Source organism: Gastrolobium bilobum, unplaced genomic scaffold, assembly GCF_033153095.1.
Source record: "Gastrolobium bilobum isolate Gb01-03AN ecotype WA unplaced genomic scaffold, APGP_CSIRO_Gbil_v1 utg26554, whole genome shotgun sequence".
NCBI classification, from domain to species: domain Eukaryota; kingdom Viridiplantae; phylum Streptophyta; class Magnoliopsida; order Fabales; family Fabaceae; genus Gastrolobium; species Gastrolobium bilobum.
The window spans coordinates 13,523-39,799 of NW_026897614.1; the positions used below are offsets into that span (position 1 = coordinate 13,523).

The following is a 26,277-nucleotide window of genomic DNA, read 5'->3' on the forward strand; positions in this document are numbered from 1 at the left end:
TAACTGAGGTTCGGGTACCTGGACCCAACCTTAAAAAGTTTAGCTCATACCCATAATGGTTGAGCTACTAAAACAACAAAATGAAAATGAAAAAATTACAGACGAACTAAAGTGCAGAAAACGTAAAACACAGCCAGAGTCCTATTCACCAGAATATCCTTGGTACTGTGCTGACAAGTTCTAATCCAAACAACATAAGTCTCATTATAGTCTCAGAAAATAAAAATAAAACTAAAAATATGAAGAAGAAGAATACAGAAGATGAAGGACGAAGAAGAAGACTCTCACATCCACTATTCCTCCTCTTTATATAGCTCTCCTCCTTTACATGCACGGGATTTGGGCCTCACACCACAGCAAGCATCCACGCACTTCTTCCAACCATGCAATTCCTTTGCAAGGGTAGCAACCTCACTCCAAAAGAATCTCTCACTTAAGGAACCGTGGGTGAGGGTTAAGGCTTGATGGTTTGACCGAAATCAAGGAATGCTCTGGCTTGGTGGTTCGATTTGTAAAAATTAGTCAAAATGGATGGTTTGGGGTTAGGGTTGGATGAAAGGGATTTCGTTCACACGGTGAGTGCTAGGGTTCGTGTTTTTCTTCTTTTCTAATTTGTGTCAAAGTTGCGTTGCCTTTCTTTCAATCTCTTTCCTTTTCTTCAATTTGGGCCTCTGACTTGCCTTTCAAAAGTCCAGCCCACTCCTTTTTTTCTTATTTTTCTTTCCTCTTTTCTTTCTTCCTTCTTTAATTGGGCTTGTTTGCCTTGTCTCATAAAATCCGGCCCATTTCTTTTCTCCTTTTTTTTGCTTTATCCTTTTCTTTCTGGCTTCTCTAATTTGGAAGGTACAATATGGGCCTGAAACTTAAAATTGCAGCCCATTAGCACTTAATCAATAACATTTTAGCTTCTGGTAATTGGGGTATCTAATAACAAAAAAAGTATTCTTTTATTTCCATTTCAATATTAAAACCATATGTTTTAAGTCACATTTCATGGACTTATCAGCTAGAACTTGCGCATTTGCGATTAAGGTCTGAAAAAGAAAAGAAAATAATAAATTTTTTTATAGGAATTCAGCTATTTATTATTTTTCTTGTATGATGAAAACGACAATTCATTTCTGTAACACAAATTCCGATCATCCTTTCCTTCCAAAAAAAATCTAGGAAACTTATGATGCTATATTGCTCATAAAATAAAAACAAAAATGTCGTAATCCAAAAAGTCGTTCACTACTTCATCATAGGGGTGTGCAAAAAAGCTGGTACACTTGTCATGCTCTTGACCTGACCTTGACCTTGACCTCACCCATAAATACCTTTTTTTTTACCTAGGTTTAAATACTGACCCACTTTTATTTGGGTCAGTTTTAGACCTGATTGTTTTAATAATGCCCCGTTAACCCAAAACTTGACCCATACTCATTATGTGAAAAAAAAGAAAAAGAAAATCACAATTACGTTAAAAGAAAAGTTTTAACGTAAAACAATTATGTCAAAAAATTTTACGGAAAATATTTCCAAAAAGTTCTCGCAAACTTTTTGGACGAAAAATATTTTCATCAAAATTTGTGACTAAAAAGTTTTCTATAAAAAAATTTGATGAAAAATTTTTTTTGTCAAATTTTTTTACAGAATCTAAATTTCGTCAAAATATTTCACAAAAAAACAAATTCATTAGAAATTTCGACGAAACGCATTTTCATCGAAATTTTTTGACGAAAAAATATTTGATCAAAATTCTTTACAGAATTCTAATTTCGGCGAAAGTTTTCGACAGAAACATTTTCGTTAAACTTTTTGACAAAAAAATAATTGCGTCGAAATTTTTAGCGAAACACATTTCCCTCGAAAATTTTTGACTAAGTATTTTCGTCAAGTTTTTTGATAAAAAAATATTTCCGTCAAAATTTTCAACGGAAAATATTTCTGTCAAAAATTTTCATAAAATTTTTTGACAAAAAATTTGACGGAAAAAATATTCTGTCAAAATTCTTTAAAGAATCTATATTTTGTCGAAAGTTTCGAATGAAACATTTCTCTCAAAACAATTTCCGTCGAAATTTTCGTCAGAACACATTCCCATTGAAATTTTGAACGAAAAACATTCCGTCAAAATTTTCGACGGAATTCTTTTTTCGTTTAAAATATTTGATGGAGGAAATCATTTTTGTCAAAATTTTTGACGGAAACTAAATTTAGTCCAAAATTTCGACAGAAAATTTATTTTTGTAAAAATTTTCATTAGAGAAAAATTTTCGTCGCTTTTCGACAAAAAGTATTCCGACGAAAAAATAATTTTGTGATGAAATTTTCGTCGTTTGCAACGTAGAAATTTCATCGAAAATATGATCTTTTTTAGTATTGTGAAAAGTAAATAAATAATTTCATCAAAACGGGTCAGGTCGGATTTGACCCACTTCAGAAACCACTTCAGAAACCGCTTTAGAAACCAAGTGAGGTCAGATCCGACCGAGTTCTGAACTAGTTCAAAAAAATACAAACCAAGTCAGACCTTACTTGGATCAAATTAAAGCGGGTCGGGTCAAAATACCTGACCTATAAAAACCAAGTTGGGTCGAGTCGGCACAAAAACCTGACCCGACCTGACCCTTGCACACCCTTACTTCATCATGTGCAATTGGAAGAACTAGACAGAGGTTGGAGAGACAGTTGTCACATCTAGACAGAAGATAAGGTGAAAGAATGAAAGGGCAAAAAATTAGCATTATAAGGATTGATTGTGAGTTATTAGATTTAATTCTCATCCAACTGTGATTAAATTGGTCATAAATGTAGTAAATTTTTTGATGGTAAGTTAACCTATGTTGCACCGACACCGACACCGACACCGACACGGGACACAGGATACGACACGACTCGACACTCCAACACGTTAATTTTAAAAAATGTTAATTTTCGACACGTTAGGACACGTTTTGATATTATATAATATTTTTAATTTATGTAGTGTGTATTATATTTAGTATTCAATAATTTAACAAAAAAATAAAGCTAAACTTATAATACCTTAATTTTGCAAAGAAACATAATGTATCCCAAATATTTATATTAAACTCAATAAAATCGTAATCTTAATCTAACGAATCTAATAGTTGGAACTTATAATGCAACACAATGTAACCTTTGAACCTTTTTTGAGTCTTTGCAACGAGTATTGAAGTGTCGAAAAGTGTCGGACATGACACGTCAGGATTTTTGAAGTGTCGGTGCTTCATAGAGTATGACCCTCCCCTAAAATTATAAGGATAATTTAACCTGTTTCTTAAACCCGAGTATTTGTTTTGGTTTATTTTAACCGTGACGGCTTAGTGATTCAAATTTATTTTATTCATAATAAAGAAACTTATAACACTAAGATTATTATCAAAAGGGTAATTTAACTGTGACGACTTGTTAAATCCACATATTTTATTTTGACTCATTTTAACCGTGACGGTTTTGTGATTCAAAATTTATTTAAATTTATCATAAAATTTACAATAATGAAAATAATAACATGAAATTTATTTTAAAAAGATTAACTGAGCTGAGACAACTTGTTAATCATGTAATCATCATTTCAAATTATTTTAGTTGCGACAGCTTGATGATCTGAAACTTTCAAATCCAAAACTTTCAAATGATTTTCTTTAAAATTACTTTCAAAATTAAAATCAATCAACACGTAAATATTTTCTACATAACGACGTAACTTTGAGTTTCCTATTGTACAGTGGGACACGTCGGAGAGGGACCGTTCCCATCAAGCACAAAAAATAAATTTTCAAAAATTAGTTTTCTTTTCTTTAATTAATTTTGTATAATTTTTTGGGTGAAATAAATATTTAAAATCTTATCAATAATTTGCACAATTAATATAAGGTAACCATTTTTTTAAAAATGGTGTAAGGTGCTAACATCTTCCCTACCCGTAATCGATTCCCGAATCCATTTTTGTGTTCAATGACCAATTTTCAAATAAAAAGGGTTTTTCCAATGTTTCCCCAAAAAAAAATCTTGGTGGAGACTTCATTGTTTTTAACCTTCAATTCTTTCGTCGTGGCGTCGTGTTCTGGTTGCGACAGAGTCGTTTAAAATTATTATAAAAGGGATGTCTTAGTCGTTACGACTTGATGATCCATAACAATTTGAATTTCAAAATAATAATAATGTTAATCTCGTGGTCTTTTGGGTCTCTTTAGTTGTGACAACTTGGTGATCCAAAGCTCATTGTGAACTTTATGTCAATATAGGGGTAGGATTCTTTGACACTACTGTCAAACTAAAAAGTTTGACACCAAATCATAACTGTTGATTTTTGCTAATTTGACAGTTATAATTTATTGGATCATACTTATTAATTGATTAATAATTCTCAATAAATTATAACTGTTGATTAACGGAAATCATCAGTTAAATTTTGATGTCAAAGAACCCTATCCCATCAATATAAGCATACTAAAATTATCTTTATTTAACGAGCGACTTTGCCATGATGGCTTACTAACTCTTCCACTAGTCATTTTAGCTGCTTGATGATTTTAAATGGCCATATTTAATGGTCCTTCTAACCTAAGACTCTCAATTAAAAAATATTTAAATTAACAAGCTCACATGCTTCTTTTAAGAATGATGTAGCTTTAAGTTCCTCATTGCATTAGGGGATACATATAGCTTTAAGTTCCTCATTCCTCATTCCATCAAGTTAAAATATAAGTTCAATAATTTAATTTTCTATCTTTCTAAATAATCTTATTTATCTTTTTAGGAATAAAGTAAATATTTCTAAAAATTATTATGATTTGCGCAACTAACTTAAGATAACCATTTTTAAAAGTGTTTTTTTTTTTATCTTTCCAACTTAAATAAAATTGGTGGGAACTCCATATTTCTTTTTATGTATTAAAATAATTTTGGGTCATTACACCCATGAATGATGGTGTTCAAGTATTCACACTAAACAAAATTAATACATTTGTTTTATTTTAAATTTATTCTAGTGGAAAAGATAAGTGTGTCCTGTAGGAGCCAAAAAAAATTGGTGCTCCCAGCCCATGTGGCCTTTCTAACATTTGGAAAAAAATTTATTTTTTATTTTTCCTCTCTTCTCGGTAGTTGTTTGATTTTGATTGGTTCGGACTACTAAGTTAATGATGATCTGGGACCATGAAAACTCTTCTCACGTAGGAGAATGCTTGCTCTCAAGTGTTGTTATTGCTTAAGAAATTGATCTTAATTACCTGACAACAAAAAGCATATTAAACAATCCAATAATGTAACGTGAACTAGGCTAAAAAACAGAAGCAATGCAACCTCTTTATTTTAACAGCAACTGCATTTTTCATCTCCAATTTCAAACCCCCAAAAAACTTGCAATTTACCTAATTTTTATTTGTAATTTTTATTTTAACAATTGGTTTTTCAAATTTAATTCCAGATAAATTAATGAACACAACAAATAAGAGAACACAACGCCATCATTTTGATAATAAATTTTATCTTTAAATATATCCCGAAAATTTGTAACAGGAACATTCCGAATTTAAGCCGTCACTCATATATGTCATTATTTGGACGACATGTATGTCATTATCAACTTAATAAATAATAATTTATTTATTTAACATCATTTAACAGCTGCCATTTGTGTTTAGATATATTTACATTTTATTAATATACAAAGAGATGATAATTTGCATTAGCAGTTCGTGTTTGAGTTTATATAAATTTAATATCAATATAAATACTCGCAACAGAAACACACGGCAGGAGCAACAACTAGTGTCAAAAATCTAGACACTAACGCGACATGTTTACGGTTTGGATTGACATGATAATACACAAATAATATCTTAATTTCATTTTTTAAATGAAAATTAATTAAATTATCTAAAATTAATAAGTAAAAGTGAGATAAATAAGTATAATAATGCAATTACATTAACATAACTACTTAATTTGAACGGGTTGATTGAGGTAGAACAAATATGAAATGAACACAAATATACTTGAAACGAATTTGACACGATTTTTTTGATCACTTTCTAGTTAAAACAAATACCGGATGAATATGAATATGAATATGGGTTGAAATAAACATGAAAATTCTATATCTTATTCGAATCATTAATGTGTCTCTTAAAAATTGCCACCACCCTCAAGGACACTATAAAATACCAATTTCAGATACATGAATATCTTCAAAGAAAACCTCAACCAAACACTGCCTTATGGTTAAACGAGGTGCGTAGTTTGATAGTACCGAGTTTGAAAAAGACAGCACTGAGAATTGAATTACATAACGTGGCGTGGAAGAGAAGATAAGAGAGAGAGAGTGATTGTTAATCTTAAAAGTCTGTGAGGCTATTAGATTTATACCTACCAAAAATTTTTACTACTAGTTTATTATTCATCACATCACTATTGGATCAAAGAAAGAGATTGTTAAAAAAATTTTGAAAAGAGAGAAAATATTAATCTAATGATTATTAGATATGTAGTAACGTAAAAAATTTTGGTAGTGAGAATATCCGTTAGATTTATCCCCTTCACACAATATATAAACCTTCCTTCTTCTTAACAAGATAGCAGTACTATTATTGTTGACGAAGACTTAGTTAATTAGATCCAGGACATGGCGCCTCCTCCTTCTTCTTCTTCTTCTTCTTATGATGCTTCATTTCATCCCAAAAGATATGATGTTTTTATTAGCTTTAGAGGTGAGGACACTCGGAGCAACTTCACGAGTCACCTTCGTCATGCTATGCGTCAAAAGCAGATCCAAGTATACATGGATGACGAAATGAACAAAGGAGATGAGATCTCGCTAGGACTTTTAGAAGCAATTGAAGATTCACACATATCGGTCATAGTTTTCTCAGAAGACTATGCTTCCTCAAAGTGGTGCTTGGATGAACTACTTAAAATACTCGAATGCAGGGAAGAGGGACAGGATGTGATACCTGTCTTCTATCAAATTGACCCATCAAACGTGCGGAAGCAGAAAGGGAGTTACGAGGAAGCCTTCCAAAAACACGAGCGAGATTTCAGCAACAACCAAGACAAGTTGAGCAAGTGGAAACAAGCTCTGTTTGAAGCAGCCAATCTAGCTGGGTGGGACTCTCGGATACACCGGTAAGTATTGTGTTTTTACAAGTTCATTTTTCATATGATGCTTAACAATCAATTCATAGTACTATCTTTATTTTCTTTTCGTCTCACTTATAACAATCTATTAATCGAACATTCGCAAAGCCTTTTTATTTCATAAGGTTCTCCAAGACGTAAACAAAACCTTATATACTTCAAAATATTTGTAGTTTAAAGAGGTATTCAACTATAGTTGGTTTCAAATATAAACTATTTTTTTGTTAAAAAAGAAAAAGAAATAGTTATCTAAAGCCTTCCATTACTATAAAAATGGCAAGGTTTGTCTCTTAACATTAAGATGTTCTTGATTCTTATAATTAATCACATTCAGATCAAGCGGATCATTCATCTCAGAACACGAGTTAACTATCAATATCAACAAATTCACTATTTCTTCAACACATTTTCACGAGAGTCTCGTCCAAGTCTCTTGCAAAAATTAAAATCAAAATGCAATTAGAAACTGCAAAATGCCTCTGTTACAGCCTTCCTCCTTCTAAAAAGTAGAAACTCCATTTCCATTTTATTGATCTGCACCCCCTTTGGAGCCACAATATCCTATGCACAGCTCCCACAAATAAGAAATATGGACACCCTCGAAAGTATATGAAAAAGGAATTTTAAATAACATAACTAAAATACACTCGTAGCATGAGATTGATGAAGTCTTATATTTAGGTTTTTTTATTTTAGTTGTTATACAATAATTATTACCCTTTCACTCACTTTAAATTTTATTTGGCACGTGTTAGGGACGAATCGACACTAATTCAAAAGATTGTCGAAGATGTTTTGAAAAAATTGGAATACAAGTACCCACCAAGGAAATCAAAATGCCCTTTTGGGACCGATGAAAACCTTGCACCTATTGAATCATTATTAACAGAATTTCAAACCGTTGGAATTTGGGGCATGGGTGGCATAGGTAAAACCACCATAGCTAAATGGTTATTTGGTAAATACTCTTCTCAATATGAAGGATCATGTTTTATGGAAAATATAAGGGAAAATTTTGAAAAAGATAAACAGGCACTACGCAATGATCTCGTTTCCGAGCTTCTGGGGGAATATGAGAGAAAAATCAATGTGGAATCCGTTGTTGTTAAGAGAAGGCTTTCTTTTAAAAGAGTTTTTGTTGTGCTTGATGATGTGAGTACTTCAAAGCAATTAGAATATCTAGATGGAGTGCTTCAATACTTTGGATCAGGTAGTAGAATCATCATTACATCCAGAAACAGGCATGTCCTCCTATGGAAAGGAGTTGATGAAATAAAAATACATCATGTTAAGGAATTGAACCCCAAGAATTCCCTTCAGCTTTTCAGCTTGAATGCCTTCAAACATAACCATCCTTTAATGGGATACGAAGTGTTATCAAATAAAGCAGTTGCTTATGCCAAAGGCTTGCCATTAGTCTTAAAGGTTGTAGGTTCTTTTCTTTATTCAAAAACTAAAATTGAGTGGGAAAGTGAACTGGAAAAATTACAAAAGATTCCCGATGATGAAATTCAAAGTGTGTTACAATTGAGCTATGATGGATTACGTGATCAAGAGAAGGACATATTTCTAGACATTGCATGCTTTTTGAAGGGAGAGCGTGAAGAGCATGTCGTGAGCTTGTTAAAGGACTTCAATCCATGTATTGGCTTAAGAAACCTTCAAGATAAGGCTCTTATAACTATAGAGCATGATGTCGTACAGATGCATGACTTGATACAAGAAATGGGTTTGGAGATTGTTCGTCAAGAATCTATCAAAGATCCTGGAAAACGCAGCCGATTGTGGGTTGCAGAGGACATCTATAAAGTACTGAAATATAATAGGGTAAGAAAAAAAAACTTATTTTTCTTTGAACAAAAAAAAACTGATATTAAGGTATTGGTTACTTATTACTTATTAGTATTCTTTTGTTTGTTTGACAGGGGACTGATAAAGTTGAAGGCATAAATTTAGATATGTCCCAAATTAGAGATCTACATTTCAGTGTTGACACATTCAGAAACATGACTAATCTAAGATTTCTGAAATTATATTTGCCGTCTGGTGTCAAAGATTATAGTTTGTTGTCCCTTCCTACATGTGTCCAATTGTTTTCTATTAAATTAAGGTACCTTGAGTGGGATAGATACCTTTCAAAGTCACTTCCATTAATGTTTTGTACGGAGAAGCTTGTTGAGCTTTCAATGCCAGACAGCCACCTTGAAAAACTTTGGGATGGGGTGCAGGTATATATATTTATGCATTTCAGTTTATATTTTACATGAAATATGAGAATTTCCCCATTACATGACTTTCATTTAACTTTTACAGGATTTGGGGAATCTAAAGAGAATAAACCTTGGTGGATCCACAAGGTTGATGGAACTCCCGGATTTCTCTATGTTGACAAATCTTGAAGAAGTAGATCTCTCCTATTGTGAAAGTTTGTATCATATTCATCCATCTCTTTTATCTCTCCACTCGCTTGTTACTTTGGATCTATATGGGTGTAAAAGTTTGATCAGTCTTGAAAGTGAGATTCACTTAAAATCTCTTGAATTTCTTTGCTTTGATAACTGCTTAAGCCTCAAGAAATTTTCGGTGTCGTCAGAGGAAATCAGAGAATTGAATTTCGTGGGCACAAGCATTGAAATATTGTCTTCAGCTATTAAGCAACTTACAAAGTTGAGACATCTTGAATTAAGTAATTGCAAGAGGCTAGAGTCTCTGCCAGAGCTTCCACAATTCATAACACATTTGTATCTAAGTGGAAGCAATATCAAGTGTTTGCCTGGAAACTTAAAGCAACTTACAGAGCTACGCAGTCTTTACTTAATTGATTGCAAGAGGCTTGAGTCTCTCCCAGAGCTTCCACAATTCATTACACATTTGAATTTAAGTGGAAGCAATATCAAGTGTTTGCCTGGAAACATAAAGCAACTTACAGAGCTGCGCAGTCTTCACTTATGTGATTGTGAGAGGCTTGAGTCTCTGCCAGAGCTTCCACAATTCATTACACATTTGTATCTAAGTGGAAGCAATATCAAGTGTTTGCCTGGAAACATAAAGCAACTTACAGAGCTGCACAATCTTCACTTAAGTGATTGCGAGAGGCTTGAGTCTCTCCCAGAGTTTCCACAATTCATTAGAATTTTGGATCTAAGTAGAAGCAATATCAAGTGTTTGCCTGGAAACATAAAGCAACTTACAGAGCTGCACAATCTTCACTTAAGTCATTGCAAGAACCTTGAGTCTCTGCCAGAGCTTCCACAATTCATTACACATTTGTATCTAAGTGGAAGCAATATCAAGTGGTTGCCTGGAAACATAAGGCAACTTACAAAGTTGCGCTGTCTTTATTTAAGTGATTGCAAGAGGCTTGAGTCTCTCCCAAAGCTTCCACAATTCATTACACATTTGAATGTAAGTGGAAGCAATATCAAGTGTTTGCCTGGAAACATAAAGCAACTTACAGAGCTGAGCAATCTTCACTTAAGTCATTGCAAAAGGCTTGAGTCTCTGCCAGAGCTTCCACAATTCATCACACATTTGTATCTAAGTGGAAGCAATATCAAGTGTTTGCCTGGAAACATAAAGCAACTTACAGAGCTGAGCAGTCTTAACTTAAGTGATTGCAAGAGGCTTGAGTCTCTTCCAGAGCTTCCACAATTCATTACACATTTGTATCTAAGTGGAAGCAATATCAAGTGTTTGCCTGGAAACATAAAGCAACTTACAGAGCTGAGCAATCTTAACTTAAGTGATTGCAAGAGGCTTGAGTCTCTCCCAGAGCTTCCACAATTCATTACACATTTGTATCTAAGTGGAAGCAATATCAAGTGTTTGCCTGGAAACATAAAGCAACTTACAGAGCTGAGCAATCTTAACTTAAGTGATTGCAAGAGGCTTGAGTCTCTCCCAGAGCTTCCACAATTCATTACACATTTGTATCTAAGTGGAAGCAATATCAAGTGTTTGCCTGGAAACATAAAGCAACTTACAGAGCTGAGCAGTCTTTACTTAAGTGATTGAAGGGACTTGAGTCTCTCCAAGAGCTTCCACGATCAATAACAGAGTTACATCTGAGAGGAAACAATATTGAGAATTTGCCTGAAGGAATCAGCGAAAATATAAATTTGAGACATCTTGAGTTAGGTGATTGCAAGACATCTTGTGGTAAGTGTCTCCTTGCATACGATATAAGCTTCTTTGGGTTTCTCTTGAATTTAGTATTTAATAAAAATAATGATAAAATACAAGCTTGAAGTTGAAATGTTCTAATCATAAATTTTTCTTACCCGAGTTAAAATTCAGCTGGTCTAATATGGTTGGATTAATTTATTTTGTTTAAATGGATTTGGCTAAGCTAAGATTCAATGGATTAGTAAGCCCCATCTCTTATTGATTGCCATGACTAAATGCTTAACTTGATTGTAATATATTTGACCATTTTATTCACTTTCCAAATAATCTTGGGAGATTGATCTCTTACACGCGTTCTTTTATTTTATTTTTTAAGTTTTAGGCATCCTTACTATGATGGGATGAAGAACAATTTAGATGTGGGGCATAATTAGTGGATTCTTTTTTTTTTTTTAAGGATTTATACTCTGAATTTCTGAATTTGGAGGTTGCTTATGAATGTGAAGAATTTACAAATGGACTGGTACATACATGTTTGCCAAATTGATCAATGTACAACATACATGGTGCTTTCTCCCTTAATCTTTCTCTCGTGCATATTTTTTCTTCGGCTTCCTGTTTTTATTTTTTTTTCTCCCGCTTTTACTACATGTCCTGTTATTCTACCCCTGTTGTTTAGAAAGGTTATTTTTCTATATTTATTAATGTACCTATTAATTGTTGTTTCCCTTTGCTCCTGCTCCTTTCATTGGTGATTTTTCCTCCCCATGTTGAAGAATATCAAAGGCTGATAAGTTGAGTTGCTTTTCGTAACTTTGGTTCGTATATGAAGTCCAGGAAGTTATTGCTAAGATTTTACAGAGGCTAGAGGTATTAATTGTTACCTCTCTTTTAAGTTTGTTTGTTCTTCTCTTCCATATTCTATCCCCTGCTTTTGAATTAAGTATAATTCCTCATAAAATTTTAGGTTACAAGTATCTCATTGTTATGCTGAACTGTTCCAGGTATTTGATTCAAACCTGTAATAACTATCTCTTAAACCTCCTCAGCTTTTCATCTGTGAGCTACTATGGCGTTGAATTCTATGCTAGGAAGTGCGTACCAAACTCATTCAGCACAAAAGATCTCCAATGGTAAGCTGTGGGAGTATCAAGGTGATGTTTGAAGTCAACTCAGCTGAAGCAAGACTGAATGGCACGAGCTTAGATACATGAGGAGGTAAGAGCTATGTTTTTAAACTGTAAGCAAGTCATTATTGAGTGTAAATGAATTGGCTGGATAGACCCTCCATATCTTGGTCGTTGACAGTTGTTGCAAATTTGTACAAAGGTTATAGAATTCCTAATGCTTATTACATGGTCTAGAATTCTGATCTTTGCTGATTGGTATTCTATGGATGCCTGGATATTTGAGGGATGCAATATATGTATCAAGGGTAAGTAGGGGAGAAGTCTTTACTCTTTGGGTGGTCAAAGGCATTATTTCCCTCCCATATCTTTGAAAATGTTGTTGATATAACTTATCTCATCACTCCTTTGGAATTGAATCGGCTATATGAGCAAAAGGTTAATCTTGTTAATTCTTCTCTTAGGCAATCATCAAAAGAAGAACAAAGCTTGCAGAATGCAAATGGACATCCTCGGCCACTATAGCAGAGGAGAGTGTGGGGTTGGTAGCTAAAAGTATAATGAGCATGATAGTGCTGCCACGTAGTTCATAATTGGAGCCAAAGGAGATGCTGTGTGTGGGACTGTTGTATAATATTTTATTTTTTATTTTAATCCCCAGGGTCTATAGTTCAATAACATTTATTGCTATGTGATCAATAATTTTGCTGTTTATTGCTTGACCTAATCCTGGATATATGGGAATTATGTCAAGAGATCAAAATGTATTCATGAAGATTTTATTATTCTTATTATTATTATTATTATTTAGCATGAAAGTTTGTTGAATGGCTTCCAACGTCATATTATCTATTTCAATTTATTAAAGCGGCGTTGGTATGAACTCGGGTTGGAAAAAGTATGAATGTAAACCATTTAGGTATACGGGAAGATTTGTTTCCCTCTAGGGGTAGAAATCCAATTTGTTTTTCTCGGCCACTACCTCTTACGAGATTGAATAAGCACCACAATCTCCACAAGCCTTCAAGAATTTTAAGTGAAGGTACAAATCACGGGAAACTCATGATCATCCATCAGCCAGAGTCGATGTGGTCTTGTGTAATTTAAAAAATCAGAGGGAGTCAGGCGTAATTATAACAAATCTATATGAGAGTAAAATTGACATAAAATATATTATTTAAAATTTCTTCCCTTATAAAAAAACCCCAGCCAAGGTGAATATAGTTTTCCATATTTTTTAATTTAACACTGTAGTATATCTCTTCATTATTTATCGCAATTGTGGTAAGTAAACAAAAGATTTGCCATAGTATCCAGGCGTATTCCCTGCAACATAGACAGCTAATTTGACTATTTGTAATGGCAAGTTACAGCTCAAAACTACACATACAAGCATTCTACGATTTTAAATCGAGAATGATGAGGTTTCCATTAGGAACTGCAGAAATTGTTTTTAAATGATTTGATAGAGTACTTTAGATACAACATGGGTCTTCTTCATTTTTTTTACATTAGTGATTTTTGTTAATCAGTTAGACTAAATTGAGCAAGAAATAAAGGTTGCAACATCTTTGCAATATTATATATAGGACAAAATTTAAACTTGATGGAAACCGAAAAGTACAATTTTAGCATCCTTTAGAATGCTATGGGTTACAAAATAACCTTTCCAACGTTAGCTTGTACCACTAGCATCAAGTGAAAAACTCACATAAGGACCAAGAACATGGATGAAGCAAATAAAAAAAAAAAATGCCTTACGGGATTGAATAAGCACCAAAATCTCCACAAGCCTTCAATTAGTCGAAATCTAAGGTTTCTACATTTGCAATATAAAGGTCATTGAATTTGAAGTAAAAATTATCAAGAGAGTTGCAAAAACTGCATATAGGCCATTACAAATCACGGGAAAATCATGATCATCCTTCTGACAGGGGAGTCAGGCGTAATTATAACAAAACTCTAGAATTTGTCATTGTGGTAATTACAAAAAACCCCAGCAAAGGTGAGTATAGTTTTCCATATTTTCTAATTTACCATTGTAATATCTCTCTTCATTACTTACCACAATTGTGGTAAGAGTAGAGATTCTCCAACAAATGTACAAAATGGGTGCTAAATGCATACTTTGCAACACAATGTGCAAATTCTGCCCAAAAAAGGTTTCACATAGTATCCAGCCCTAATCCCTGCAACATAGCTAATTTGACTATTTATAATGGCAAGTTACAGCTCAAAACTACACATACAAGCATTCTAAGATTTTAAATCGAGAATGATGAGGTTTCCATTAGGAACCGCAGAAATTGTTGTTTTAAATGATTCGATAGAGTATTTAGATACAACATGGGTCTTCTTCATTTTTTTACATTAGTGATTTTTGTTAATCAGTTAGACTAAATTGAGCAAGAAAACAAGGTTGCAACATTTGTGCAATATATATAGGACAAAATTTAAACTTGATGGAAACCAAAAAGTACAATTTTAGCATCCTTTAGAATGCTATGCGTTACAAAATAACCTTTCCAATGTTAGCTTGTACCACTAACATCCCGTAGTTCCTAGGAAATGCTCCTCATGTCAATTGTGTTATCTGTTTGGCAATATCTAGTTGACATCAAGAAGTTCCGTAGAGTAACCAACAACGTTTCTAGAAATCCTATAGTATAAGATAAATATGTTTAAGATATTTTTCCGCACTTGTACGAACTACAAGCCCAACAATAATTTAACAAGATTATACTAACTTCATTTATTCAACATTGCTTCACAAACAAACAACAAGGTTGAGACTATTACACAATATGTAAGCATTATGTATTCAGGGCAAGCAGTATTCTTTTACAAGAATAATGACCATTCTAAGAGTTATGTTGAGTATCAACATAGAAAGCCTAAAAAGTCCACCATACTACATATTGAGTAAATGAATTCATTTTCCAACACACCAACATACGCAGATGCTTAAATACAAAGTGAAGCAGTCTTGTGGAAAACAGTAACAGCTCTATGCCTCGTGTAGAAAAATGGGAATGAGGTGTCCATTTGGACTTAATACCTTTAGTGTATATCATTTTTTGTTTTTTGGGAGCCACTGAAGGATGGAATACTGCTCATTTATGCATTTATTACCAGGTGAAGGGATTTCATAGACTACGTTGTTCTTTCAAAACCACTTCCTACCTGCATGTGTAACCACTCTGGTGAAGAACCCCTGCTATACTCTCTTGTAGATTGTGAACCGAATGGCATGCCAGCTGGATCAAATGTCTGCTGACCAAACTGGAACAAAAGTTGATGTGTTGTAAGACTGAAGATCTTTGAACAAGTATGAAAAACTGAACTAATCATTTTGAACCATTTTGGTCCCAATTTTGATTTCAGTGTGAGTTCCTAAAGGCTTCCTAATTTCTTAACCTTTTATTTACATAGAAGAATATTTCCTACTCTCCGTAATCCTATACAATCAAATTTATTACTTTATGCACCAGAAGCATTTCATTCGTTTGAAGAAAGAAGTAACTGAAGATTTCACCAAGAATTTGCTTTATACTCAATTAAAAATTTGCCAATAAAACAAAAAATTTAATGACACGAATAGTGGCTAGAAAAGATGGTTCAACATTGACAGACATCCTTGCAACAACTGTTAGAATTATACTCAAGACTTACCAAAAGGAAGAATTCAAAATAAAGAGGATAAATCCAGCTTTCAACACAATCAGAGTTTCAGTATTAAAAAAAAAAAAAAAAAAACCAATGGATGTTTAAGACTTACATCTTTAGGAGGGAACGCCTCAATGCCAGAGTTAAGTCTTGAATTCACTGCTTCAAGCTTCATTGACAAAAACTGTGACATCCAAGAACATTACAATCCTTAACATCAACTTCAAAACAATATAAAATTGAGAAAGATTATAATTATGCAGATACCAAAATCAGAAATAGAATTGATACCTCAACTTGGCGCTGAAGAGATTGGATATAATTAATTATCTCATCAAGGACCAATGCTTTTCCAATAACCTGAAGTAAAGAAAGTATCTCAATTCAAAATTTCTTAGAAAACATATATCATTATCATGATAAAACCAATCATCAGAAATGATTTTCCACTGTCTTATCAATATGGTCATCATACTAGAGAATACCTTATTACAACCAGGGACCAAATCCTGAAGAATTTTCATCCTTTCACTAATCTTTTCCCTTCTAGCCTGTCCAGAGTACACCAACGTCCCAATTAGAAAACATAGTCAACGACACTAATTGCAACAGATCCATAAATTCAAGTTCTCCATAAATGAACATAAAAAAGTGGTAAAACTATAACATCAAATGAAACAAAAACATAACATAGTTCAAAAGGGAGAGTAAGTTACTCGTTCTGCAAGACTGTGGCTATCAGTAGCTTGACCCCTTCTAGCTCGAACATGAATGTAATCTTGCTTAGGAGGTTCATGAGGTGGCTGAGTGCTTTGCTCCGCAGGCTTTCCTGAACTGGCTTCTCCTTCAACTTTACCATCACCACCTTCATTCTTATTCCCTGATGCTCTAACCCGTTTTCCATCACCATCATTCTAACAAATCCAAATAACCCCCTTTCAATTATTTCCATTCAATTATATGGTTAATTCAATCATAATCTTCATATTTCATTTAATTTTTTAAATATTTTTATGAAATTAAATCCATATATATATATATAATTGAGTATGAATACAAGAAATAAGTGAAAATACCACCCCATTGACATTGCCATTGGCAACACCATTGCTGGTGGAAACACACTTAGCCGAATCATCTTCCGAGTCCCGCCTCTTCCGGCTATTGTTTGCTGCTGCTCTCTGGTTAGACCCGACCGGTTCATTACACGAAACTTCCCGGTTCGGACCGATGGTGAAATCCCCAAAATGCCCCCCGAAGATTTGTCCGAACTCCGGCTTCCTCAGCCCCAACCCATTCATCGCCGGCGGGAACTGCCAGATCTCCGACAAGCTAAACGGCGCCGTATTTCCACTCCCATTCGCAAAGGAACCCTCGTTCATCATCGCACCCGGATCCATCGAAGCACCAATCGGGTCACCCGAATCCGAACCCGAACCACCCAACACAGCTCAACATTCAACAACAAAAGAAATAGAGAGAGAAAGGTCTTCGCTTCGGTAAGTGATCTCCTTCGATAGTTAAGAATGGTGCGCGAGCTCTGTGTTTATATCTCTCTCTTTCTCTTTCTCTTTCTCTTCACTCACACTGTTCTACAGACACACGCCTCGGTAGCATCATACGATGTCGCTTCCACTGAGGTTTTCTCGGTCCTCCATCTGAGCCGTAGGATCGAACTACCCTGTCTCGTCTTGTCGAAGATCTCCACCGTTGATTTGTTTCGACGAATGGATTGCCTCCACGTAGGAATGGTTTTAATGTGCTCGGGATCTGAGACTCATATTAGGTGCGGTCACGTACCTTTGGGTTACGAAAAGGTTTTGGAATAATTAATCATTCTTTTCATTTAGATTTGTGTGTGTGTGTGTGAGAGTGAGAGCGGTCAATTTGTGGTAAAGTTCTTAATAATGATGTTTATGGGTTTTTTATTTTAATAATAATGAGTTTTTTTTTTTTTTTTTTTTTTTTGTGGGGTCATAGGTTTATAGGAACATGAGAAAATTGGATGCGTAATAGATGGCCCACAAGCTTACTGTTTCGGCATGGAGCTTGGTTTGATGGTGACACTAAACTTGTCCAGTTACACTGATCCCTTTTGATTTTCGGGTTTAATTTTTTCAAGTGTGTTGTACCAGGATGTTCCCTTTTTGATGCATGATAATTCAAGGTCCCATTTCATAATTGTCAAGGAAAGTGAAATAAGCAAAGAATTGAAAGCAAAAAGTAGCGCTTTGTTAATGGCATAAGCTTTAGGGAGGATTACATTTAGAAAACACAAGGAATTTAATTATTAAGTTAAAAGGGAAAAGAATTAGCTGTTATGTTACATATTTTGGACTAAAACGATGTTCAATTCTAAATAATAATTCTTTCGTCAGATACTTTTGTATTGTTGTTTTGTTTCGAGTTTTAGATTTTCTTTTGGATAGAAAGATTGACAATAAGTGCGTTTGGTTGAGGGTGAGGAGTTGAGGAATGGCCCAATTAGACATGAGCACGTGATGAAGAACATTTTATATGATCAAAATAATAATATCCAATGAGTCCAGTCTTAATTAGCTCTGCTCCAAAATCAGTACATTGTGTTGGTTTTATTGCACTTAAATTTGGTAGAGGAAGCCATAAAAGGAAAGGTTAAGGGAGTTGTGTTGGGGAGAGCAAAAAGTGTTAAGACACTTTGAGGTTTTGATGATTGGTAACGGTGCACTTGGGGTTTAAGATTAGGCGTCACAAATCACAAAGGGACAATGGAGTCATTGATTTCATTTTTATTTTCATTTTTCAAATTTTGATTTTATTCTTTTTTTGATTTACTTTTTCTTATGTTTTTCTGTTTGTTTTATCCATTAAAAAATGGGTTACGAGCTATTAATTTCTAAAATTAACATATCAGTTCCTATATATTCATTTATTTGGGTTGCAGTCCTTGTAATTTCTACTTATTATGATATACATCCTATTTTCTTTTTGGTAATATTGGTTTTTATGTCTCTGAAATGAATAAAATATAATATGCCCTAAAACTCAAATAAATAAATAAATGTAAAGACCAAAATCGTATCTACACCTTCAAAAAGTTATTGCGTTATATGTTTTGTAAATATATATATATATATATAGGTAAAATTATTTCTGCAGCTACTTTACGTAAAGCAACGACATGTGTATGGTTATGATTTCTCAATGTAATGCTTTCATCCTTTGTATGGTTATGGTTCCCCGCATTTAATGCTTTCAAGTATATATAGCAAGTATTTGATTGTTGCATGTACAACAGCTGTCATTCTTGTCAAAAACTAGTGTAAAAAAGTAAAAACTTACATTTTTACTAGAGTGATGCGTGTTAAAACATAAGTGAAACGGTCTTTGTAAAAAATTGGTAAAAACGTCGTGTAAAAGCGTAAAAACGATAAAAACTTACGTTTTTACCTAAAACGGAAAAATTTAAAAAAAAAAAAAATTTACAAAAAAGAAATTTAAAAAAAAAATCCAATTTTCCCCCAAATCATATGCATAGTATCTTGATATCTTTTTATTTGGATATATGTATTTTATAATTATGTCTTATAAAGCTGCAATTCTATTATAAGTTATGCTATGGGAATCGTTTTGTGTTTTTGGATCATTGTATGCATTGAAAGAAGTGGAATTATATCCTAATGAGCGATGATCCAAAATCTGCAGAGTGTATGAAACAGTTGGGGCATATTGGTTATCCATTATTTGTTAGTTATCAATTTTTATAATTTTGATACTTGGTTATCAAAACTAATTTTTCTTTTTAGATAGATAAGTGGCTCAACACACATGTTCATTATGTAATATTTTTTTACGTGCACATATATATATATATATATATATATATATATATAATTTTGTATCTGGACCTTAAGTAGCAGAAAGTATAAACTTTATGTTTCGTGTCATTTCTACGTTTTACGTTTCTACCACCCTTTTCTATTTCTACGTAGAAACTCGAGTTTGACAACATTGGCAGCTGCAGAAATGTAAACCCCATATATATGTATATATATATATATATAATAAAATTATTTCTGCAGCCGCTTTACGTACAACAGCGACAGGTGTATGGTTATAATTTCCCACATTTAATGCTTTCATCTTTTGTATGTTTATGATTCCCTGCATTTAATGCTTTTAAGTATATATATGGCAAGTATTTGATTGCTGCACGTACAGCAGCTGCAGAAATGTAAACCCATATATATATATATATATATATATATATATATATATATATATATATGGGAAAGACATTTCTCAAGCAGCTTGAAATAAGTTTATCTCCGACTACCCTCAAAGCTACATCGTTTTATTTATTTATTTCTTTATATTAATAGATTCACCTTTGAATGGTTATGATTCCTTTTTTCTCTCTCTTCCTTTAGCACCATTGATCCATCTTTGTACGGTTATGATTTAGTAGCCGGAGATAAGATTATCTCAAGCAGCTTGAGAAAGGATAAACCCTATATATATATATATATATATATATATATATATATATATATATATATAAAATATTTCTACAGCCACTTTAGATAAGCTTATCTACAGCTACCCATTTATAACTATGTTCTCCCAGGAGAACATACTTATAACATTAAAGTTGTTTTTTTTTCTCTCTCCACGTCAACAGACAGGTTCTGAAAAGTAAATGAGGAGAGAGAGAAAAAAAGTAATTTTTAATGTTATAACTATGTTTTCTTGAGAGAACATAGTTATAAAGGGTAGCTGTAGATAAGCTTATCTAAAATGGCTGCAGAAATGTTTACCCCTATATATATGTGGGAAATATAAGAATCATGTTGCAGGAATGACACTGTTCATTCTTGCAACAAGGATCCGGCAACGTATCTCGAGGATACGGCGCCGTATCCTGATTTTCCTGATTTTGTTTGACTTTTTTTTAAGTGTGGGACCCACACTTGATTTGTGTGTGCAGGAAAATGGTCTTGTCATGTGACATGACAAAAAGCGAACCCTATATATATATATATATATATATATATATATATATATTTATATATATATATATATAGGCAAAATGATTTCTGCCGCCGCTGCACCTGCAGCTAGCCAGGATCTGCGTGCGGATCCTAGGATACGGCACTGGATCCTTGTTTTTTTTAAAAAAAAATGCCGTGGGGCCCACTTTTCTGTGTCAGCTGTAGATAGTGTTATCTACGGCGCTGCAGAAATGATAAGCTCATGGGGCCCACTTTTCTGTGTCAGCTGTAGAGAGTGTTATCTACGGCGCTGCAGAAATGATAACCCCATATATATATATATATATATATATATATATATATATATATATATATATATTATTCACGGTGTTATTTGATGCAATGAAAACATATCTTATTTGATGAAAATGAGATAAAAATCATCGTTCAAATTTTAATTCAATTAAATAATTAATAAAAAAGTACTGTAATCAGTATCCAAAATTATAAAAAATATTATATATTTCAATAGATATTAGCAACTAAAAAAAGATATATAAAACAAGGGGATAGATTATATTTAGTATCACTTTTTTTTATCACTTCTTACTACCAACTTTGTTATTGTTGTATCAAAATCAAATCAACGGTTACAAAGTAACATCAAGCGAGAGCCGTTGATTTGATTTTGATCCAACAATAATAAAATTGAGAGTAAAAAAAAATGAAAAATATAATCTTCCCCTAAAACTAGAATCCAGGAGAAGGGACACATTTTTCACATATATATTTTATTATACTTCGACAATTTTGAAAAGCATAAATTAACAAGCAAAGGAAGAATCATTAAAACAATTTCAAAACCAATTTGCGAGTTTTATTTTTATTTTTTAAAACCCTATTAAACTAAAAGCCATAACAATTTAAATGTGGCCGTAATCCTTCAAAGCTTTATTTATATTTATCCATAATTGCTTTTTACTTAAAGTAATGTTTATTATATATTAGGCATAATCACGTCTTTTGACATCAAAATTAGATGATAAATATCGGTGGAGCAAGAAATTTTTATAAATGGTCTAAAATATGAAAACTCTACATAATAGGATCAATGATTGTTTAATCTCTTTTATTCAAGGGGTGATTGTTCACCCTAACCCCTCCATAACTTCAGCCTTTGATATTAGTAGAGTGTAAGCATTTAGAAGTTTTACTTTGCTGGAAAAGTGGTAAAGATATGGTAAAAATTATACAAATATAAAAAGATCCGTATAAAAAAAATGTGCGACTAACAATAATTTTTTTTCTTGTAAATGAGTTATTACAAAAAAATATTAGTTAATTGTTTAATTCAGTTAATTGTTTGCTTATATTAATGATCACTAAATCAATTTTAAAAAATAGAAAACTCCTGAATTGGTTTCCTAAATATTATACTAAATATTTTTTTTCATTAAATGTGTATATTAGAGATCTACAATATTACCATATTTGTTCTTATAGAGAACTAAAATAGTTGGGACAAATTTAATAATTATATTATACCTTAAAAAAATTGATTTAATGTAAAAAAAATGGAACAATCTTGAAAGAAATGTCTACACCTCAAATTTCAAGTCGTGCTTTCAATATAACTGTCGCAACCACATATTCTGCATGCCTTTACAAATTTAGTTAGAGCCAAAATGTAAAATGCGTTGTACAAATAAATAAATAAATAAATAGAATTTGCATAATTTCTCGTGCACATTTTTCACGTGCTAATAAGTTCATCAACAGGGAAAAGAAAAGCAAAACAAAAAAATGAAAGGCATTTATCAGATGGAAGTGAAAGAAATTAAAAAAAATAATATTTACTCAAAAAAGAAAAAGAAATGGCTTTATCAAAAGAAAGAGAAATACCTAGCTTTATATTTATACCAACAATATGAAAAAGACTAAACACACTATTCACTACTCAGTCAACATCTTGGCTAAGCTTCTTTTGTACTACTCCTATGCTTACCCTATTGGCACGTTTTTAATCTATTTTCTTTTCTAACTCTTCTTTAATTTATGTGTTACTCTTTCATTTGATCCAATTGAACTTGAAGTTTTGGATTTCATTCCTTTTCTTTTTCCCTTTCGCATTTGCGTGTTAGTTTGCACCATTGAAGCTGACCCAATTTGGTCCCTATAGTTATTGCAAAAGTACCATTTTGTCAAAGTGACATTGATTCATGCTTAAGTCACGCCAAAAACTTTGCCATATCTGATATCAAATTCGGTTAGACATAGATAATACCCAGAAAGTTACCTTTTTCCCTCCTTTAAATAACACTCTCCAAATCCTACTCGTGCACTCAATAAGTTTCGGCAGATGTAGGGTGATGATGGTTGCAATCTGTTAAATCCAATGGCTACCCATTTTCAGCACGTTTCACCATTGTTTACGTGTTTTTTTCAAAAAAAAAAAAAATGCATGTGCAAAATACACAACTTGTGTGTGGGGAAATTCACATTTAACATCGGGGTGTTATCATGTAAACACCCCATGTGCTAATTTTCTTCAAATGGCAATAGCTTCGCTCACCGTTGAGTTTGTTTCTAATAACAGTTTTGTGTCATTTTACACCGCAAATTTTCACACCCTTTGAGCTTGGGAAAAGTTGTGCTATGCTGCCTTTAGCATTTATTCTAGTAAAAGATTCTAACAAGTGCAGTATATAGTTGAAACGCGTGGCCACCAATAAAAGTACCTCGAACAATTCATAGCTGCCAGAGGTGTAAATAGGTTGAGCTGAGTTTTGGTTTAAATAGGTCAGATTTGTATAAAAAGTATTGGGTATGGTCTGGCCTATTAGCCTGTGTAGACTCCAAATTACAAGTCTGGCTAGACTTATATTTAAAAAATAAAATCTTCGACCTAGACCTGTTAGCCTGTTTAAACTTATTAAACATTCAACAATTAAAAGAATAACTAAAATAATATTATTTTATTATTCAAAATTATTAAAATAATAATTTTATTTATTATAATTTAAATAAATAATATGATATAAGCCGGCTTGTAGACTTATAGGTTAGACATGTACAAAAAAGTCTATGGCCTATTTTCTAAATAGGTATTTTTAAAAGTCTAAGCCTACTTTATTTTACTATTTATAATAGGTCAAGTTTGACCTAATATAAGCTAGGTCGTAGATCTCTATAGATCGGACTAGCCCATTTACAGCTCTAATAGCTACGTACCATCTATATTGAGCTCTTGGTGGAAGTTTCTCCGAAATGACCAAGCAAATGGATGAATCAAAGTACAAATGCACTATAGAAACCTTAAGTTATGGCATCTTTTTTTTATTTTTTATTTTTTTAATGTTTTCCTTTTTTTCCTATAGGATTTCCTTATGCCCATCTTTTTTCTTTAGTGACTAATGATGTTGTCGAGGCTCAATTATAATTTGTAGTCATAAAACTTTAATGGGTATATGATATCATAAAATCTACAACCTGTTAATGGCTGTGTCCTTAGCTTTGTAGTAAACCTTAATTTAGGTAGAGATTATTCTGTGATTGATACAAAGGGAAGTGACATAACAAGAGTGAAAATGTAACGTTAGGCAGGAATGATATTATTACCAATGACATTTAGGTACTTGAAAGGAAGCTGGTGAACTGCGCCATCTACCATTTATCGTCTTCAATGATAATGAACAAAGTTTTCTTAGCATTGAGTTAGCTGGCAGCTGTCCTATAGACTAACTCGTCAAACACCTAGCCAATGGTCAAAAAGGGTGTCTTGTATCTTAATTACAAGCTGGCGTCGGTGATATATACTTTTAGATTAAGTTACAGAAATCATTATAAGAAAATAGGGAAAAACTATATTTACAAATTTTTTGTTTATAAATTATACTATGTCTGATCGGTAATATATTTTTGAGTAGAATATTACCGGTCAAACATAATGTAATTTGTAAGATTATAAAAAAAAATTTGCAAACGAATCATTTCCCAAGAAAATAATAATGTAAGTTATGTTGGATATATTAGTAATATAGTCCAATAATATATATTCATATACAATCTCAATAGGTGAGAGCATGATTATTTAAGTTTATTTGAGTTAAAATTCAATAGTTTGTATTATTTCGAAGATTTTCTTTCAATTGAAAGTAATACTGTTGGACATTTCAAATTCTGAAGTCTCTTGATAGAATATTTCAAGCACAATCCTTTTCTCTCAAACTCATGACCTCAACAAATTACATGATTCTTATATTTTATAATTGTGTGTGTTCTTACAAACGTTTTGAGTCAAATTGAGTTTTGCTACTATATGTAGTTTTGGTCGATCTCATAATGCTACTTAGCTTTTTTTTTTTTTTGGAAATAATAATGCTACTTAGCTTGTAGTTTTAATTTTATCACTTGCTTCGATACGGTTAGTTTCGTTAGAATAAAGTTAAATGTGATATTATTTTAGGTTCGAAAATGTGATATTTCAGATTTGAACAGTGATTGGTTTTATGCTGTAATATTTCTAATGATTTCAGTTTTGAACCTAAAATTTTGAATAATATTACAAAATCTCCTTAACGGGTCTAACATTACTTACACAGTTGTTATTGGATTTAAGTGATCATAATGTTGGATATATGCTCTTTTGGTCACTAAAGTCCTATTGGGCTTCAGTGACACTTGAGCTCATGAGGCTTAGGGTTGAGTTATGTCTAAGACATAAGCGTATATATTCATAGTTTTCTCCTCTTGTGCCTCCAAGGTGAACAGATCATCAGAAACAAACCCCAAGAGGCAGACGTTCATCATCTGAACGGTTGCCCACACAACCATCTCATCCTCCTCGAGAGATAGTCTGGAAGATCTGCCACAGTCCAGCTTCAAGGAGGTTGTTCGTGCTGCGGTGCTGAGGTGAGCTGTTCGTGAAGAGGAATCCTACAAGGGAAGATTCTACACGAGACCTGCGCACCGAGAGGTAATTGTGAAACAAGGATGATTCGGTAAGCATACCAATATACTAGGTCCTAAACCGCTTCCGCATAAATCTAAGATTTCCTACAATTGGTATCAGAGCCTTGGTTGTACATTGATATGTGAATCTAGTTTCACTATTCATGTAATTAGTTTTGCTTCTTGAAATGTGGCACCTAGGGTTCTAGGATTATGGTATGAATCTAGCATGTGTATTTTATAATTCATTTTCATAAAAGTTTAAATTTTAATCGGTAAAAATGCTTTAA

At 32.8% G+C, this 26,277-nt stretch overlaps 2 protein-coding genes across 2 annotated transcripts; one reads left to right on the top strand and one right to left on the bottom strand.

Annotated features, from left to right (window-relative positions):
* Window positions 1–6,624: 6,624 nt before the first annotated feature.
* On the top strand, window positions 6,625–13,165 carry LOC133308603 (disease resistance protein RPV1-like). Its single transcript, XM_061509245.1, has 7 exons — window positions 6,625–7,137; window positions 7,905–8,976; window positions 9,075–9,377; window positions 9,463–11,307; window positions 12,051–12,144; window positions 12,279–12,492; window positions 12,866–13,165. Exons 1-4 carry the CDS (start codon window positions 6,638–6,640, stop codon window positions 11,161–11,163), a joined length of 3,576 nt encoding a protein of 1,191 aa, XP_061365229.1. The 5' UTR covers window positions 6,625–6,637; the 3' UTR covers window positions 11,164–11,307; window positions 12,051–12,144; window positions 12,279–12,492; window positions 12,866–13,165.
* Window positions 13,166–15,239: 2,074 nt separating this feature from the next.
* LOC133308606 (transcription factor BHLH089) lies at window positions 15,240–17,636 on the bottom strand. The gene is made up of 6 exons (XM_061509248.1): window positions 17,144–17,636; window positions 16,784–16,981; window positions 16,553–16,618; window positions 16,359–16,427; window positions 16,180–16,251; window positions 15,240–15,683 (listed from the first exon to the last, which is right to left on the bottom strand). The coding sequence occupies exons 1-6, from the start codon at window positions 17,465–17,467 to the stop codon at window positions 15,555–15,557; spliced, it is 858 nt and encodes a 285-aa protein (XP_061365232.1). The 5' UTR covers window positions 17,468–17,636; the 3' UTR covers window positions 15,240–15,554.
* Between the last annotated feature and the right edge of the window lie 8,641 nt (window positions 17,637–26,277).

What these genes read in the sequence shown, in the direction of transcription:
- LOC133308606 (XM_061509248.1), bottom strand. Translation starts at nt 17,467, where the DNA reads ATGGATCCGGGTGCGATGATGAACGAGGGTTCCTTTGCGAATGGGAGT. An exon ending in GCCACAGTCTTGCAGAACGA is followed by an intron (nt 16,619 to 16,783) that starts GTAACTTACTCT and finishes TACTCTGGACAG; the next exon opens with GCTAGAAGGGAAAAGATTAG. An exon ending in AGGCGTTCCCTCCTAAAGAT is followed by an intron (nt 15,684 to 16,179) that starts GTAAGTCTTAAA and finishes CTTTTGTTCCAG; the next exon opens with TTTGGTCAGCAGACATTTGA.
- LOC133308603 (XM_061509245.1), top strand. Translation starts at nt 6,638, where the DNA reads ATGGCGCCTCCTCCTTCTTCTTCTTCTTCTTCTTATGATGCTTCATTT. An exon ending in TGGGACTCTCGGATACACCG is followed by an intron (nt 7,138 to 7,904) that starts GTAAGTATTGTG and finishes GGCACGTGTTAG; the next exon opens with GGACGAATCGACACTAATTC. An exon ending in AAGTACTGAAATATAATAGG is followed by an intron (nt 8,977 to 9,074) that starts GTAAGAAAAAAA and finishes TTTGTTTGACAG; the next exon opens with GGGACTGATAAAGTTGAAGG.